This window comes from Cheilinus undulatus, linkage group 15, assembly GCF_018320785.1.
Source record: "Cheilinus undulatus linkage group 15, ASM1832078v1, whole genome shotgun sequence".
NCBI classification, from domain to species: domain Eukaryota; kingdom Metazoa; phylum Chordata; class Actinopteri; order Labriformes; family Labridae; genus Cheilinus; species Cheilinus undulatus.
The window spans coordinates 38,541,435-38,558,862 of NC_054879.1; the positions used below are offsets into that span (position 1 = coordinate 38,541,435).

Genomic DNA, 17,428 nt, shown 5'->3' on the forward strand with positions numbered 1-17,428 from the left:
GTCTGTTCTGTTCAGATGTGTTCAAGCCTGGTAAAAAAACTTAGTAAATTCTGACGCCTGGGGGATCTTAGTAAAAAAAAAAAAAAAACAAAAACAAAAGATGAAGAGTAGAGGCGCACTTTTCAGCTCAGTCCACACCCACATGCACAAGCATTCTGGGATTGCTAACAGTTTTGTCCAGAAGGGCCACTTTTAACAGCTTAAAGTAAAGATTTCTACAAACAGAGATCCAGCCAGTTGGTGCTAGTAGTCTCACAATTAGTGAAACGGGAATCACCTGAGTGCAGTGAATGTGTCCAAAGTGATTGTAGTATAAAGACACCTGTGTCTGGAAGGTAGAGTCACTAGTTAATCAGTACTCCTGGCTACCATTACACCATAAATTTAAAAGAACACTCCAAGCTAGTCAGAGAAAAGGTTATTGAAACGTGCAAGTCAGGGGACAGATACAAAACAAATTCTAAGACACTGAAATTCCCCTAGTCCCGGTTCAGTTAAATCAATCATCAAGAAATGAGAGGAGCATGGCACGTGTGTAAATCTGCCTAGATCAGGACGTCCTGACAAAGGAGGCTAGTGAGAGGCCACCAAGACACCTATGACTACTCTGAAGGAGTTACAAGCTTCAGCAGCTGAGATGGGAGAGACTCTGCATAAAACAACTGTTGCTGGGTTCTTCACTAGTCAAATCTTCATTGGAGAGTGGCAAAGAGACTGTTGAAGAAAACTCAATAAATCCCCACTCGAGTTCACCAAAAGGCACTGGAGACACCACGGTTAAGTGGAAGAAAGTTCTTTGGTCTGATGAGGCTAAAGTGGTGCTTTCTGGTCATCAGACAAGACGCTGTTTGGCAGACACCAAACACTGCACATCACCACAAACACACCATCCCCACTATAAAGCATGGTGGTGGCAGCATCATTCTGTGGGGATGCCTCAAGGCAGCCCCCCCTGGAAGGCTTGTAAAGGTAGAGGGTAAAATGAATCCAGCAAAGTATGGGAAAATCCTGGAGGACAATCTTATTCAGTCTGCAAGAAGTACAGCTGTGGAGAGGATTTATTTAACAGCAAGACAATGACCTGAAGCATACAGTGAAGCTACACAGAAATGGTTTAAGGACAATGACCTGGAGTGGCTGAGTCAAAGCCCAGACCTTAGTCCAATAAAGAATTTGTGTCTTGAAAAGGGCTGTTCACCTTAGATCCCCATGCAACCTGACAGAGCTTGGGCTGTTCTGCAGGAAAGAATTAAGTAAAATTGCAGTTTCCCGATTTGCGAGCCTGATTGAGACCTATCTCATATATTTATATCAGCATCCTCATTATAAACGCCCACTGATGAGCTCTCCAGACACAGTGTCAGTATTTTCAGTTAAGTTTTGTAATAAAAAGCATTCAGCGCTCCTTTAGCCTTTACTTTGTCAGCTGGTTTATTTGGGGGCAGAACTGCAGAGTCCTCACGCTCTCTTTGTGACCTCAGCCTCGATCTAATCAGACCAGTCTCAAACGCCGCCTTCGCACAAGCCTTCACGCTCTCTATCGCTCTGTGGTCTGAACCGGGGCTTTGTCCAACACAAGAACAACATGATTACTGATGTGTGTGAGAGAGAGAGAGAGCAGAGATGTGTGGGCTGTGTCTCTACCAGAGACTTCTGATGAGATGAAAAATTTCCATCCAGATGGAAATGAAGTTTAAATTTCCCATGAGCATGGGAACTCTTGAAGTTTCACCTTTTCCCCTTCTTTAGAATACATATCAGTAAGCAAGCAATTTAATACCAAAGCCAGATCACAGCACAGCTTCTGTTCTGACTGACATTTTTGATAAGAAGGACTTCTGTGAGGATTTTAAAATTGATTAAATTGCATGAATTTAAGGGAACACAGGCCTCCACTGGGCATCATCTGTAGAAAACTAGATTACCAGCATGTAAGCCCATTGGTTACACTGGTAGGGTTCAGTATGATGAGACCTGATGGCTGACTTCTGGTTTCAGGGTGAGATAAGGTGAGTCAGTCTAACAAGGTGAACAAATCTACCTTTTTTTGATTTCATTCCCATGTCTGCAGTCTCTCAAATGAAGAATGAGATTTTATCACTCAGATCAAATAAGTACAAAGTCAGTCTGAGGTCTGAAGCATTTTTACATCATTTATTTAGTTTGTTGATGAGGCAGTCACAATATAAAATCATTGAAAAGAGTATAAATGTACAATACTTAACTTTTCAAGCATTTATATAGAAAATACCAGATATAGCCTTACTGAATATATTTATTGGTAATGACTTTCCAATAAAAACATGGTAATCCATGTGGGTTTGTTGTTATCAGGTCTATGTTTACACTGGCCTGTAATCACCTGTTTTAGGGAATAGTCAAAGAAAAATACAAAATATTTCAAATGTATTTTTCTGTTGTTTAATTCTGTACATATTCGACAAAGTCTGGAGATTACTGATGTCTAAATATCCCTTCAGAAAGTGCCATTAAAAGTTACTTCTTGTCAGGGCAACAGTTAAAAATTCAACTCATAGTAGCAACAGATCAGATCGATTTTATGGCACAGAATACACAGTTATTCTCAGAAAGTTTTCACAAGACAACTTACAAATGTTCTTATTCCAACCAACACCATTTTCAATGTTTAGTGTACACAGCATTGTTTTTTTTTTTTTTTACTTTTAAATATACTTCTAAGTACCGTACTATGACAATTTGTGAATAACTAACTCTCTTTAGTTGTTTTCACTCTTAAATCACTGATTTCTGACTGTTGAGCATCTTCAAGGATTACAAGTTATTTACATAGTCCCAACAGAATGGATAAAGTAGATAAATATTGGGGGGGGGGTTCCTCATTCATTTTGGGAATCATAACTGTCCATGTTTTCGACAGTAGCGACCAGAGGCCATGTATACTTAGTATTCCCATGATTATGGCCAAGTTTTGGTTGTTTTCCCAACATCTTGGCTTACTTATCTTTTTATCTTGGAATAACATTACTTAAATTCTGCTTCATTTCAGTAATGTTCCTAATATTTTTAGAAATAAACTCGCTATGGGAAAACCAGCATTGCTATAGACTAGTGATGGGAATTTTGGCTTATTTCAGTGATTTGGCTCATTTGGCTCGACTCAGCAAAAAGAGTCGGTGCTTTCAGCTCCCAAATGGCTCCTCATTCAGGTACCAGTTTGGCTTCATTTGACCTGCTAATTTAAGCAACATTATAACATATGATTGATATTTTTTCAGGCATTTTACTCCAACTATGCTCAATTTTTAAAATTGATGAAAATATGTAATTTTTCAAACTCTACTGTCTCACGATGAAATCTGTTCACTGGCTGAGATGTATGATACACTTGACAGAAAACATTAATACGACACCATCCAACATGAGTCCTTAATGCATGGTGTGCCTGTGATGAGGATAAAAGATCATCCCTTCTAATCAATCAAAAAACAGACACACAAAATCTATATACAAATGATACTACTACTACTAATACTACTAATAATAGTTATAAAAATATAAAACGGCTCTCTAACGGGATCCGGCTCTTATCGTTCACATAAAAGAGCTCTTTGAACCGGCTCATTCACAAACGACCTGTCACTACTATAGATCTTTCGCATGAGACGTTCTGTCCCGTCCACCCCTATACCTGCCTTAATGGTAAAAGGGTCAGGAAATACTCCTGTCTACAAGGGAAATCTTTGTAGGGCACATTTTGGTTTAGAAAGCTTGAAATATCAAAATTTGATGCCTGTAAATCCTTTCATAAAGTGTAAAACAGCATTTTCCAAAGCAGTGTTCGTGAAAGCAACAGCACAGAAGCACTGAATGGGCTAACACTAGCTAACACCAGTTTACGGTTTAAAATGTGATGCTATTTATGGATGAATTTAATTTAATGAGTTGCTGGGAAAAAAAGGAGTACTTGCACATTTCTCTCTGTGTAGTCTGATGAACATACTTACGACATTTTAATGAAACCCTAAATGAAAAAAGTATTAGCATGAATAGCTACGTACATACGCATCAAGGCTTTTGTATGCTTTGAGATCGCTGCACGTGTACAGACTGTGTTTCTTACAGATTTCTCTGTTTGGAATCACCCTTAAGGTGTCTAAGCTCGTTTGACTATGTCACTGATATTTGTGTTAAATGATGTAGGTGAATTCTATCATGCTATGTTTTCTTACTTACTACAGTGCTAATTTTGGCAGCTATTTTTAATTTTAGTCTCAGTCTTAGTCTTTAGACAAAATGTCTTTTAGTTTTAGTCCCCAGTTTTAGTCGACGAAAACTCAAAACATTTTAGTCTAGTTTTATTCCATAAAAAGTCCTCATGTTTCAGTCTTTACTTTTAGTCCAAGCACTTATTTCCTTGCCTAAAATCATGGCAGTGTGCTCTCTGCATTCTGCCAAACCTGAAGTCCCTGCTTTCTACATTTAAGAAGCAAAAGAGATATAGCTGCATTGTTTTTTTGACAGAGTTACCACCAGTAGAGAAATGTCACGGATTTTGAATGTCCGACGAAACTACATGACATTTTAGTCTAGCTTTAGTCATCTTGGTGAAAATTAAACTTAGTTAGTTTTTGTCAGTTTTAGTCATCACAGATCTATCTTTGTTAGTTTTAGTCTAGTTTTTGTCATGGAAAAAAAGGCAGTCCACGAATAGTTTTAGTCAACAAAATTAACACTGCACCTAGAATTGGTTATCAACTAATATGCATGGTGGCCTAATTTGAACTAAGGCACTTCCACTTTCCACTGCAGTGAGCAACGTCATGATTTTCACATGTCAAAGAATCTTGAGGGAACAACCAAAATAAAATGGAAAATAAAATACATTGATGTATGTCTGCTCAGGGCTCCTGTATGTTTTTTTTTTTGGAATAATAAAATATACTACATCAGGTCTTTACACATCCTCTCTCTTCTTTTGAGAAGTTTGACTTTAAGCTATGACCAGTGAATCGTTCTCTTTCTGCTTTGTGGTTAAACTTTCCGAACTTTAGACCTGAGCAGCGATAAAAACGTTACGTGAACTGTGGGGATTCAGGGGCTGAGCAGAAGCAGGGCATCTCGTATCACACAGTGTGTCATTATCAGCTTCCTGCACATCTAAAACTAACCACCAACAGACCAACAAGTTTCCTCTGGTGGAAGAGATGAACAAAGAGGTCTGCATGGAAAGTTTGTAAGATACTTTCCAAAACATGATGATGTGTTTGCTTATAATATCACTTTTTATTCTTGTCTTGTATTTTTTTTTCAATAAAACGTAAATACAGAAGCAAAAAAAATGAGAAAAGCTTTTCTCATAGCAAAAAAACTTACATTCATTGTCTTTCAAATTACAAATGGTTTTCAATGTATCAGATGAGCTAAATATTATATTTAGTTATTTTTTACAGGATATACATTTTTAAAACTCAAATGGCCAAAGTTAGGTGTCAAAAACCTCTCTGAATAACTGACACAAGAAAAAGGAATACAGGAAAAAAGAATAAACATAATACTGCTTTTGGCTGACAAGTAATCTGCATTGACTTCACAGCTTCATGACCACAAACCTCCTCTGTCTACCTCTTCTTCAGTCAGGCTGTGAACTGAATTTTTTCCATGACACCACCACAGACTATTTTTATTTTTCCATGCATGTGTTTATCTACTGTCCGTGATGAAATCAGGACATTCTAATGGCAGCATATGCATTTTCTTCATTTCCTGTAATTTGCGTGTGCTGTTCTCTCACAGCCTGCCGGCTGATGACAGCGTAAACCGCACGGTGAGACCCTTGACTTGGATCTTCTGGGTTAACCACAGTAAACTGGGTGATGCTGGTCATCAGACGAGGTTGTGGTGTTGGTCGTACTGCAGTTCGAGAGCAGTTTTCATCCAGACTGTACAAGTTTGATGGTGGGACAGGAAGAGACGGTGCTCTCGCCTTAGGAAGGTTGGGGATGTTGTGAGAGGGCTTTTCCTAAAAAACAAAAGTACAATCACATGATGTAAAAAGCAACAAAATATCCACAGGTTATGTTATAATCACTCTGAACCATTCAGGTTAAATGAGTGGTTTGATTTAATATGAAATTTGCTTTGTTTTATTCTGCTAAATGAAGATAAGTACCACTCTTTTGTTTGTAGCCTACGCTCAAGCTAGCACAAACAAAAAAATGCACATTGTATTTTTACAAGTGGATATTCAAACTAGAATGTCTTGGCTTTGTCTTTTAATAATAATAATAATAATAATAATAATAATATCTTGGACTTATATAGTGCCTTTCATGAGACCCAAGGTTGCTTTACAGAAAAGTGGAAAACAAGACAACACAAAAGACAAACATTAAGTTGAATGTATGTAGGGGGCAGGTTTAGGAGAGACTGTCAGCTATGGTGAACAGGTGGTGCTTGAGGAGTTTTTTTAAACATGTCCAAGGATGGAGCATTGTGGATGTTTTCAGGAAGGGAGTTCCAGAGGATGGGGGCTGTACTCCTGAATGCTCTGTCTCCATAGATGCGAAGTTTGATGGTAGGAACTGTGAGAAGGCCAATGTCTGAGGACCGGAGGCTCCGGGTTGGGGATATATGGCTGAAGGAGGTCAGAGAGGTACTGAAGGGCGAGGGCGTGAAGGGGTTTATAAGTGAGGAGGAGGATTTTGTATTTGATTCGGAATGTAACTGGGAGCCAGTGGAGGTGGATGAGGGTAGGGGTGATGTGCTGCCAGGGCCTAGTGCAGGTGAGAACCCTGGCAGCAGAGTTTTGGATGTATTGGAGTCCATCCAGGGCTTTGTGAGGTATCCTAGACAGGACTCCATTACAGTAATCCAGATGGGAGCTGATGAATAAGTGTACGAGTGTCTCTGCAGCTGAGTCTGTGAGTGATGATCTGAGTCTGGAGATCTTTTGATGGAAAAAGGTAGCTTTAGTTACGGATTTAATATGGGACTGGAAGGAGACCATTTCTGAGTGGTCAGTTTGGGAGAAATGACACTGGCCATATTCGAAGGACACTGAGCATTAAAACAATAAACTGCGTTAATCCGGCCATCCGTTTTCTATACTGCCATCCATCAGGTTAAAGGAGGACTGACAAAACCCCAGCTGTGCCCTGGATGTCCTTGCATTTAAGAGAGGCATAAGAAAATAATCTGTAGAGAATTAACCAAGTCCACACTTTTAGAGTGAGGTAAGAAGTAGATGTGGCGAGTAAGCATGGATTAGGGTGCTGTCCAGGTGGGTGGCAGGGTTGCCACAAGACCCTTTTTGTGCGGAGGATGTCCAGAGGCCCCAAAAACCACCTGCAGCCTCCAGGTGTTTTGCCAGGGGTGAGAAGGCTCAGACTAAAGAGATGCTGTCGAGTTTGACCTTAGCTGCTGAGTGAGACACACATGTATTGAAATGTGTCAAGCTTGACCCCAACCCCCGACTCCAGCTGCAGGTTGTGGCACATCAGCCTCCTTGATGAATTTTTAGTGCCCACCATCTCTAAAACTTATGCATATGACTGTATATCATCAATTTCCGTTTGATATTGATTTGCAGTTTTATTAATATGGCAATAACTTACATACAATCAAAACGACCTTATTGGGAAATACCAACATTATTATCTCAGTGAGATTTAAACAGACCAATGTCCCATTAGCAAAGAACATTTAATGTCTGTTCCTTTAGCCTTATAATTTCTTTTTTTTAAATTAAAGCCATTGTATTGGAAGAGGTATGTTTTATTCACAGACACACAAGTATCAGACCAAACTACAAGAAATAGAGCATGATTATTTGCTGAAACTGCAATGCATAATGCATCATCTTACCTGTGCTTTGGTCTGGTTCACTGTCAGTATCCCTGTAAAGACAATAAACAATAAGTTATCATTTGAAAATTGATAGTAATATTTAAGCCCCGTCCACATGGAGATGAATTCAGGCATATACGCAAAAGTTTTTTGACGTATCAGCATCTCATCCACGTGGTAGCGGCTTTTTTTGGAAGGCTGTAAAAGCTACTTTTTGAAACTAGATCCCTACAGCTTCGTCTCCGTGTGAACAATGCCTTAGAAATTCAGACCTTAAATATGTTTTATTCTTACGTCTCCAGCCGTGAATTCTGAGGAGCGTTAACACCGTCATTGCAGCAACTAGAAGTCCTACGCCAAAAACAATGAAGAAGTAGGGCTGCCAGGATGCATCCACATCAGCAGCTGGACTTGAGAGAGCGTCTGTAAAACAAGAGGACATATCAGATTTCACACTCTGTTTCCTTTTACGTGTTTACATTGGTTAACACAATTTCTTACCTGCAACATTCTGTAAGTTTTGGTGTGAATCTAGATTTAAAAAGAAAAGTAAAATTAACAGCTGAAAAAGACATCATAGATCTATATATTTTCACAGGAGATAAAATCTGCCTACCTGAAACTGAGACACTGATCAAGTGGCTGATGAGCTCATTTTTGTATCCATTTAAACCACATCTGTACAGGCCGTCATCATGAATGGAAATCCGTTCAAAAGTCAGACATGAGATCAGTTTATCCCCTTGTTTGTCCTGCCTTATTTTCACATTCTCTGAATAATTTAGTCGTTCACATTGGTCTGTGTCGAGTTTACACCAGGTGACATTCAGCGATTCTCCACAGTGACTGACTGGACACTTGATGGTCAGACTCTGGTTTGGGGCAGATCTCAGTATCGTATTTCTCCGTACTTTCACTGAAACCTCACAGGACGAGGACACATCTGTAACAGATCAGCAACAACAAAATCTAAAACATGTTCAAGATGCTCTCTTACATAACACAATGTAAATTACTATGAAATATAGTTTGACCTTAATTCACAGTATGCATGCTATATCATTCTGCTAATACCCATACACTTAGAATGCACCACTACTCAATAAGGTGTATTTATGTCATCACAAGTGTTTTCAAAAGTGCTCTGTAAATAAAGATAATTATTATTGTTACTATTATATTTTGTACTGATCATCATTGTATTACTGCTTTAAAATATATCTATCATAGACTATCTCCTAATGCATCAGTGCTGCAGTAATTCAAAAATAAGTTTTATTGGTCTAAAACTCATTAAAGATGTAGAACATGAATAATGACACCTGTATTACTTGCTGTTAGTTTAAAAAATGTTGTTTGGGCAGGCAAATGTACTTGATATGTGTCTTAAAAATAGCTGTGCTGACAAAGGCGTCTTTCAAATCACTCAAGTAAAATGTGCATGCTGCGTCAGCTGATATTTGCACTTAGAACGAGCAATAGAGGTCTAATTTTTTATATTTTGAAATAATAAGTTTATCTGAATTTTTGTGTGAATGTGGCTAAATAAATTGTAAAAAGGCCATTTTGGCGGGAAATTGACAAATACCCTTGCCTAGATTTGATATTATGTATCAGTGCTGAATGTCAAATACTAAATTACTTTTTTATGAGTGTATGTATTTGTGAGTTTGAAGTGTGATATAAAATGACACCTGGATTTCTTGTTTCTGATTTTAATTTTGATTGTCTGATGGATACAACTTTTTTTCCTAAAACACTGGAATAGAAAGATGACCTTGTGGCTATGACATATTACATTTTTGTTAAATTTTATAATAAAGTAATATTTATATTTGTGTCAATAGCATATAAGGCTTCATTCATTGTGGTTTTACCACCTGACATTTGCAACTAATTTCAAATCAAACAGGCAAATAAAGACACATATTGCAACTTTTGTTGTTAGAAAGTTGATACAGAGATCTTTAAAATTAAATGGAGAATTTTATGGTAAAATAAAATTAAGCAGTTTTACCTTGATTATATATGGAAAGTCAGCAAAACTGTAATTATTCCTTTAAAAAAAAAGATACCTATTTTACCTATTTAGAAGTAAAATGATTATTTTTAGAGCTTTAAAAAATCTTTTCTGTTTTATATACAATAAAACAACCTGAAATACATGCATCCCCTGACATTTGCATCCACTTTTAAAGTAAGCAGGCAGATACTCTGACACATGTTACTTTTAATCTAGTTATAAAGTAGACTCATATGTATTTAAAATAAAATCAAGAGTTAATTGGAGAAAATATTTTTTCAAACAGTTTTACATTAGTTGTAACACCTGCCAGTGAAAATTTGCCTGTCCACGTGTGACTGAAAATCTTTTTTTTTTTTTAATCTTTACTTGAAAAGTATCTACAAGCTGTTTCACTTGCTCATGAGTGTGAGCCCAGACTAATAAAAGACAAATTATGCTACAATCTGTTTTCATCTCTTCATATCAAAATAAAATACCCATGATTACGATTGTACCACCCTGACGGTCGTACTACCTCACATTTTTAGGGTTTGAGATGCCAAAATATAAAATTGATTATAGTATTCAAAAATATTCAAAACGTGTTTAAGCAAAGTAGGTTTTGCAGAACAAACTGATGCATGCCATGAAGTGATTCATTGTTTCAATAGACATTGGAAACATTGGACACAAATATGCACACCGTGTCTCTGGCCCATTTATATTCCAAATTTCTTGCTTCCCTAACACTTCATAGTTTGGCTGCTTTATTATAGCAAATATCATTATCATGATTACTAGACAATTCATCACTGATTTTACAACATCTAAATGGACTTTCCAGACTTTTAACACTTCAACATTTGGAACACTTTTAAAAAGCAATAGGCAATCAATAAAAGAGATTACATGGAAAATATACATTCGTATAAACAGAGAAACAAGTGCAAGCTAGCATGCAGCACAGCAATCATTTAAACTTCGTTACATTATTTTCATTATGGTTGGAGGCCAAAATTGACAGTGAGACTAAAACTTTATTGAACTTCACAAACCATTTTCATGATTTCTTATTTTTTATTTGCTCTTGTTGCTACACCCTCAGTAACACAAGCAACAGTGTGGTCTAAGGGTTAAAATCTAGAGCTTCTCAGCATCTACTAAATTTATAAAGTCCCCTAATGTCTCATGAAAATCATGTCAGATATTAAAAGAAATCTGGATCTTACCTTGATGTCTTCCATTAATGCAGACAAGTGTAAAGCAGCTTATAATCAGCAGATAAATGCATATGTGTCTGTCCATTCTGCTCAACATGTTCATGAGTTGAGATGTTGTAGGCTATGTAGCTACCGCATGGGCTCATTTCACCTGTAACGCTTCTCACCACTTCCTCACCGCCTACATATTTTTGTGAAGACCACTTGCCACTGTTTATCATGAAACACAAGTAAAAATGGCATTATGTATATAACCCCTGTTTCAGCTCATACAGAAACACTGTGATGATATAAAGATCATCTTCAACACAAAAATGGAGACAACCTTGTTAGGGTAAAGTTTGGCTTGTCACTCACACACCACAATTCATGCATGCTTTTAAACGGCTTAAATCAGCCAGCACCAAAAACTGGAGAGTACCAAATATTCTCCCCATCTTCATGAAATAAGGAGATGCTTGCACGCTTTGTTTGCCCAATCTGTGTGAATATCTGCAGCTGATGAAGAAATAGCATAAAGTCTTCCAAAGTTCAAGAAGTTCCAACACATTTCAACACTTCTCCATGTATTAAGCAACTAAATATGTAAAATGTAATATCTTATTTCCATTGCAGCAATGGTTTGATGGATGTGAATGTAGTCAGTTTTATTTTTTTTGATTCAGTTCAACCAGTAGATGGTGTCAGAAAACACATATAATTCACTGACAGAATAAGCAAATACTACTAATCAGTTGTATGTAAACACCCTAACTTGTATAACAGTGCCCTCCGGTGTTTAATGTTGTAATACCCACTGTATGTGAACAGGCCATGGCTGTAGGCGTGTCACATTCCCCTTTTTATCTTTCAGTACAGTGCCGTGTGTCCTAAATAAATGTATGTACCATGCAATGGTCAAAATATGATATGGATCAAGCACCAGAGGTTTTTGACCCTGTATAAACCAGCTCTAAACAGCCTTTTTCAGAATGTTCAGTTTAGAGTGGTGTCTCTCTCAGCCTGGCGAGGGCCAGGCTGAGAGACTGGATGGGCTTCACATAATTAAAAACGGACTGGATGGACTTATTTCACATTTTGTGGGATGGTAAATGCTCTGCATACCCAAATATGTGCAAAAAATATCTAAAGGAGGCTTTCTTACTATCGGTTCCCCTTAATGCACACATAGTACATTTGTATAATCATTCTCATACATCATTATAAACTCTCTGGTACACACTACGAAGTACAGTACTAAGGTGGACATCGCTAAATTTTGCACATTATATGACTCTGACCTTTAAATCCATACAGAGTTATTTCCTCCCCAACAAACACATGATTGTAAACTTGATAAAAGGCGAGTGGCTTTCTATGTTCTGCATCAACATTTGCATAGCTATGCAAATAGGACAAGTAATAGCATCCTGGGGAAAACATTACTGTCCTCATCTGAATCTCCTAGCGAAGCATAGAGTATTTATGCAGATGTTCCATATCAGCTCTTGGGAGTCGCAGTAGAATCAAATCAAGTAATTTTGAAGGAATGGTCACATCAGAGCGTCAGGAAATATCTGTTTGGAAATAATACAAGTGTCATGCTACACTGTATTTGTGCTTACATTTTTGAGCATTATTTAGTTTTGTTGGACTATAGTACTTTCTAAGAAAAAGTTTTGTGTGGAGAATTATTCATCATGTTAATAGATATTATTAAATACAATAAAACAGCATAAAAATAAGATAACTTTTACGACAAGAAAGGGACATTTTACAGGCATCAATGATTCAGTTGTGTTATATTGGCTAATTTCTGTTGATGTGACCCTTAATAATGTTGGCTATTAAAGGTTATTTCCTGCAACAATTTTCAACAAACTTTTTGCCTGAATTAGGCCAACATATCTTTGTTAACTGTCTAAAACCACCTGTCATGTTCATGATATAACTCTTCGCAACTCTTGGTTGGAAATTAAGAGAATTTGTCAAACCCCTAACTCCTACATGGTTTTGCAAATACTGGTTTATCTTAGCTTTAGCTTGGAATTCATCATCAGCTACTTTTGGCTAAATGTTTAAACTTTTAATACTCTTATTTCCTACTGAATTCCAACCTTGTGTTGCTTTGTCAGACGTAGATTAGATGTCTTTCATTTAGCTTTTTAGCTGTTACTCTTTCAGCTCAAGCTAACTTTTTCCGATCTTATTTTTAGCTTACTGCGTTGAAACGGTTTTGTCTTTAAGCTTTAGCTTATGAGTTACCGTCCTACTTTTAACAACCCAAACTTTCCATCTGTGACTTTAGCTAACTCGAAGTTGTTTCTGCTTGCTAATAAAACTGATCTTTGTATGGCTAACTGTTCCAGCTGAATGTCATTTAGTCAGCTATTTCAGCTGTTAGCTAAAGCAGACTATTTTTTATTCATTTACTAACTTCTTATTCTGTGTTTGACATGTTTTGTCTTTTAGCTTAGGCTACAGTTTACTGTGTTGCTTTTAGCTAGCTATTCAAACTTGAAAATTAGATTTAGCTCACAATATTCTAACCATGACTATTAGTCAGCTGTTTAAACTGTTTAATTGCTATTGAAACTGCTCTTTTTTAGGCTAACGATTTCAGCTGTATTTCTTTTAGACAGCTATTTCAGCTGTTGCTAGTAAGTTTTAGCTCATGATTTAGCATCTGCTACTTTTAGCTAGCTAACTGTTTAAACGTAATATTCCTTTGACTTGCTATAGAAACTGATACTTGTCTGGCCATGTATTCCAGCTGTATGTCAACTGTTTCTGCTGAAAGCAGACTATTTTCCACTCATTTGCTAACTTTTAGCTGACTTTGTTTAAAATGGCTAGTTCTATGCCTTTTAGTCCGCTATTTCAACTGTTAGTTTTAGTAGACTATTTCCTACAAATGTGCTAACTTTAAGCAAACTTTGTTTGAAATGTTTTGTACAAGCTTATGAGCTTATGTTTCACTCTGTTGCTTTTAGCTTGCCATTCAAACTTGAAAATTCGATTTTTAGCTGACTTAGCTGACAAAATTTTTAGCTGACTAGCTGACAGCTTAGCTGTTTACATTAGCAGATAGATTTGGTGGACGATCTAGCCACCAGCTACGTAAAGTCAATCATTACAGCTGTTTACTTATCTTTTGGACTTTTTAAAACACTTAGTCACTTGTTTTCAAGCATTATGTGTGTGAATGTATTTGTCCATTAATGTGTGTTTGTGTGTGGTGTAAACCACTGATACAGGAAATCACAATTGAACAAAAAGGCCATTGACCCCCCCATCTCTCCCCCTCTCTCTCTCTCTCTCTCTCTCTCTCTCTCTTATCTGTGGCCTGTGTGATGCAGCAGCAGAGAGCCAAATGAGGTCAGTGTCTACCACTGCGTCAAGCTTTAAAGTTTTTCTGATCAAATCAAGTACTTGTCAGCTGTTGGCCAGTAAAGAGTGAGCATCCTGATTCTGAAGCCAAAAATGGGAAACTGCACTTCAGGGTGAGTAATCATTAGATGCACATAGTCAAGAGCATGCTCATATTCTCTTAAATTATTATTCAGAATGTGATAGGTACACTTTTAAGCTTTCCCAATGCTGTAAACACAGAAATTTCATTTAAACAGGACAATTTTAATTTGTTGAATATTCAGGAGAAGCTCATTCTTTCACTGAGATGGTGATGCATTTTGACAAGCAGCTTCCACTTTTGCTTCGAGGAAATAGTGATAACTTGCTAAAATAGACTTGATTTGAAGCAGTCTGTTTAACTGTGATGGATAATACATACAAAGATGCCCTTTTGCTGTGAAGTGATATTTATTTATTTTAATAAGATATTAGATTAGACTTACTGAAATGGAGAATTGGAAATTGAAACAAACAGAGTTGTAGGGCTTTGCAGAGTGTTTCCTGTTGCACCACATGCTGTCATCTGATTAACTGTCAAAGAAACTGTAGTGAGGGTGACTCCTCTGAAAGCTGTTGCATAGATAATCTCATGAGGAAAATGTTTTGTGATTTTAAAGAATTTTTAAAAACATTAGTAACCAACCCTCTTAACTTTCTGGAATCATCCCACCATCATTGTTCTGTTGGAAGCTGTTTAAGGCTGTGTGTATAAAAGATGTTTCACTGTGATCTAATATTTCCATTTGTTCCACTATTAGGACGAAGAAGAAACGGAAAGGTAACAACACAAATAACTTGTGTTTTATATGTAATGTTGAATAAGTTTTAAATAAGTACGACATTTTTAAAACATTTTCTTGCAGGGGATTCTACAGCAGATGAGACTAATTCAAAGGTAGGTGTTTTCATTTCTACATGAGTCCATTTTTAGCCTAAATTTTCATAGCCTTGTCCAGCAGTGTACTTCTCAGTGCTTTTTATAACAGCCTGTACAGTGTCACTGCTGTGTAATATTTGCATGCATGATGAACTAGAGTGTGAAACATCTGTTGTCAAGGAACTATTTGGCTGTTTATTTCACTTGCAGGAAGTCATAGCCACTAACCACATCAGAACACAATCTGGTTGCAGTAGCACTATGAAAAAGCAGAATATTAATGTCTAACATGTGTTGCCCTCTCACTGTGTGTGTTATTTTATGACAGCCCAATGAGGATGTAACATATGCCTCTATTGACCACAGCGCTGCAACAGGATCAAGAAGAGCCAGAGCTGCATCTGTGGATGATTGTGATTATGCAACAGTTTACATTCCTCCAACACTGCAACCTAAACCTGAGACTGAGGAATCAACTAAAGGCGATTGTGACGATGACTATGTGCTCATGGGGTGAACAAAAACAGGAAGAAATGATTAAAGACTTAAGTGACAGCTTCAGAGGAGCTTGCTTGCATTTTAACTGCATCCAGTTGAACTTAACTTCACAGGAAACTATGACTCAAGCTTGGAGTCGCCTTCTGTTGAAGAAGAACTTGCACTCATTTGACCTGTTTACACAAGAAAGCCTACTCAAAAAGAAGAAAAACGTGCTATATTTTCTGATGTGCCTGGATTCTGGAAGTGTCCTGAGAAACACAGTTAGTAAGGAATCATTTAAAGTAAAAACAACAGGGTTTTGGCTGACAAACTGCAAGACGCTGTTGTACATCAGTTAAAATTGTTAAACTGTAGTATATTTAAAAGAGCTTTTGACCCAAAAAATGTTCACTTTAACATAATCTGATTAATGGAGGAGCATAAAAACTACTATTTATCCATGTTTGATTATTTTAATGGTATATTTTGGTTGTAGAAAATTATGTCTTCTGAGCTAATCAACTCATTATGTTTCTCATAGTTTTCAGAGAGTACAGAAGCCTGAAGTGGGCAAACATCCAGGCTTGCCCAAAGAAATGATTTGGCCCCAGAAAGCCCAGTACGTTTTACATCCCAGACTTGAGTGCAATTCCCAGTATGTCCAACATTTAAACATTACTGGACTAACAGCTACCTGCACCCATTTAATATATATAAATAGAGACGAATGTCACTCTAAGAGTAGGGAAGGTAGTTCATTTTATGAAACTGGCAAAGATAAAATGTTTACTTTGTTGCTATAATAATTAATGGTGAAAATTTAGCTTCCGTTACAAGATTTTGTTAGCATGACTTGACTTTAGGATTGAATGTGTTATACTTACCTTTATAAGCAGGGTCATAGGATTTTGGGCTGCCGTGCTGTTTTATCAATATCTATGTAGTTTTAACGATGTTTTCTCTTTATTAATGAGCCCAAGTTTTGCTGTGGTTAAATTAAATTTACTTGTATTATTTCATTCATATTAGTTTATGTATTTATTAGCCCCATCTTGCTCTCTGTCCCTGCTGTCTTCTCAGTCATTCTAATCTTGCGTTCTGCTCTTGTCTTCTTCTCCATCATTCTTATCTTGCTCTCTATTCCTGCTCTCTTCTCCTCCATCATTCTCATCCTGCTCTCTGTCCCTTCTTTTTTCTCCTCCATCCTTATCTTGCTCTCTATCCCTGCCTTGTTCTCCTCCATCATTCTCATTTTACTCTCTGTCCCTGCCTTCTTCTTTTCCGTTCTCATCTTGCTCTCTGTCATCTTCTTCTCCATCCTTATCTTGCTCTCTGTCCCTGCTTTCTTCTCCATCATTTTTATCTTGCTCTCTATCCCTGCTTTCTTCTCCTCTATCATCCTCTTCTTTCTCTCCTTCCCTGCTTTCTTCTCCTGCTGAAACCCTTAAATCATTGTGTGCACTCAGGTCTTTGGGAGCAGTTATTTCCCCTTATTATGCCTCCTTCCTCTATCTTTTCCTCCTTTTTTCTACCGGACACCAAATTTAAAGTGTTCAGGAAGCATCACTCATCCGATTTAGTCACCTTCCTCCTCTCCTCCAGGCTCAACTGCACAGTGCCAGGGGT

The 17,428-nt window shown here is 37.3% G+C and overlaps 2 protein-coding genes across 2 annotated transcripts; one reads left to right on the top strand and one right to left on the bottom strand.

The window, feature by feature from the left end:
• Positions 1–5,463: 5,463 nt before the first annotated feature.
• On the bottom strand, positions 5,464–11,157 carry si:ch211-214p13.8 (B- and T-lymphocyte attenuator). The gene is made up of 6 exons (XM_041807477.1): positions 11,062–11,157; positions 8,444–8,770; positions 8,329–8,358; positions 8,122–8,250; positions 7,846–7,877; positions 5,464–6,001 (listed from the first exon to the last, which is right to left on the bottom strand). Exons 1-6 carry the CDS (start codon positions 11,153–11,155, stop codon positions 5,705–5,707), a joined length of 909 nt encoding a protein of 302 aa, XP_041663411.1. The 5' UTR covers positions 11,156–11,157; the 3' UTR covers positions 5,464–5,704.
• Positions 11,158–14,395: 3,238 nt separating this feature from the next.
• Positions 14,396–17,011, top strand: si:ch211-214p13.7. Its single transcript, XM_041807478.1, has 4 exons — positions 14,396–14,534; positions 15,204–15,223; positions 15,309–15,340; positions 15,651–17,011. Exons 1-4 carry the CDS (start codon positions 14,515–14,517, stop codon positions 15,837–15,839), a joined length of 261 nt encoding a protein of 86 aa, XP_041663412.1. The 5' UTR covers positions 14,396–14,514; the 3' UTR covers positions 15,840–17,011.
• Positions 17,012–17,428: the final 417 nt, after the last annotated feature.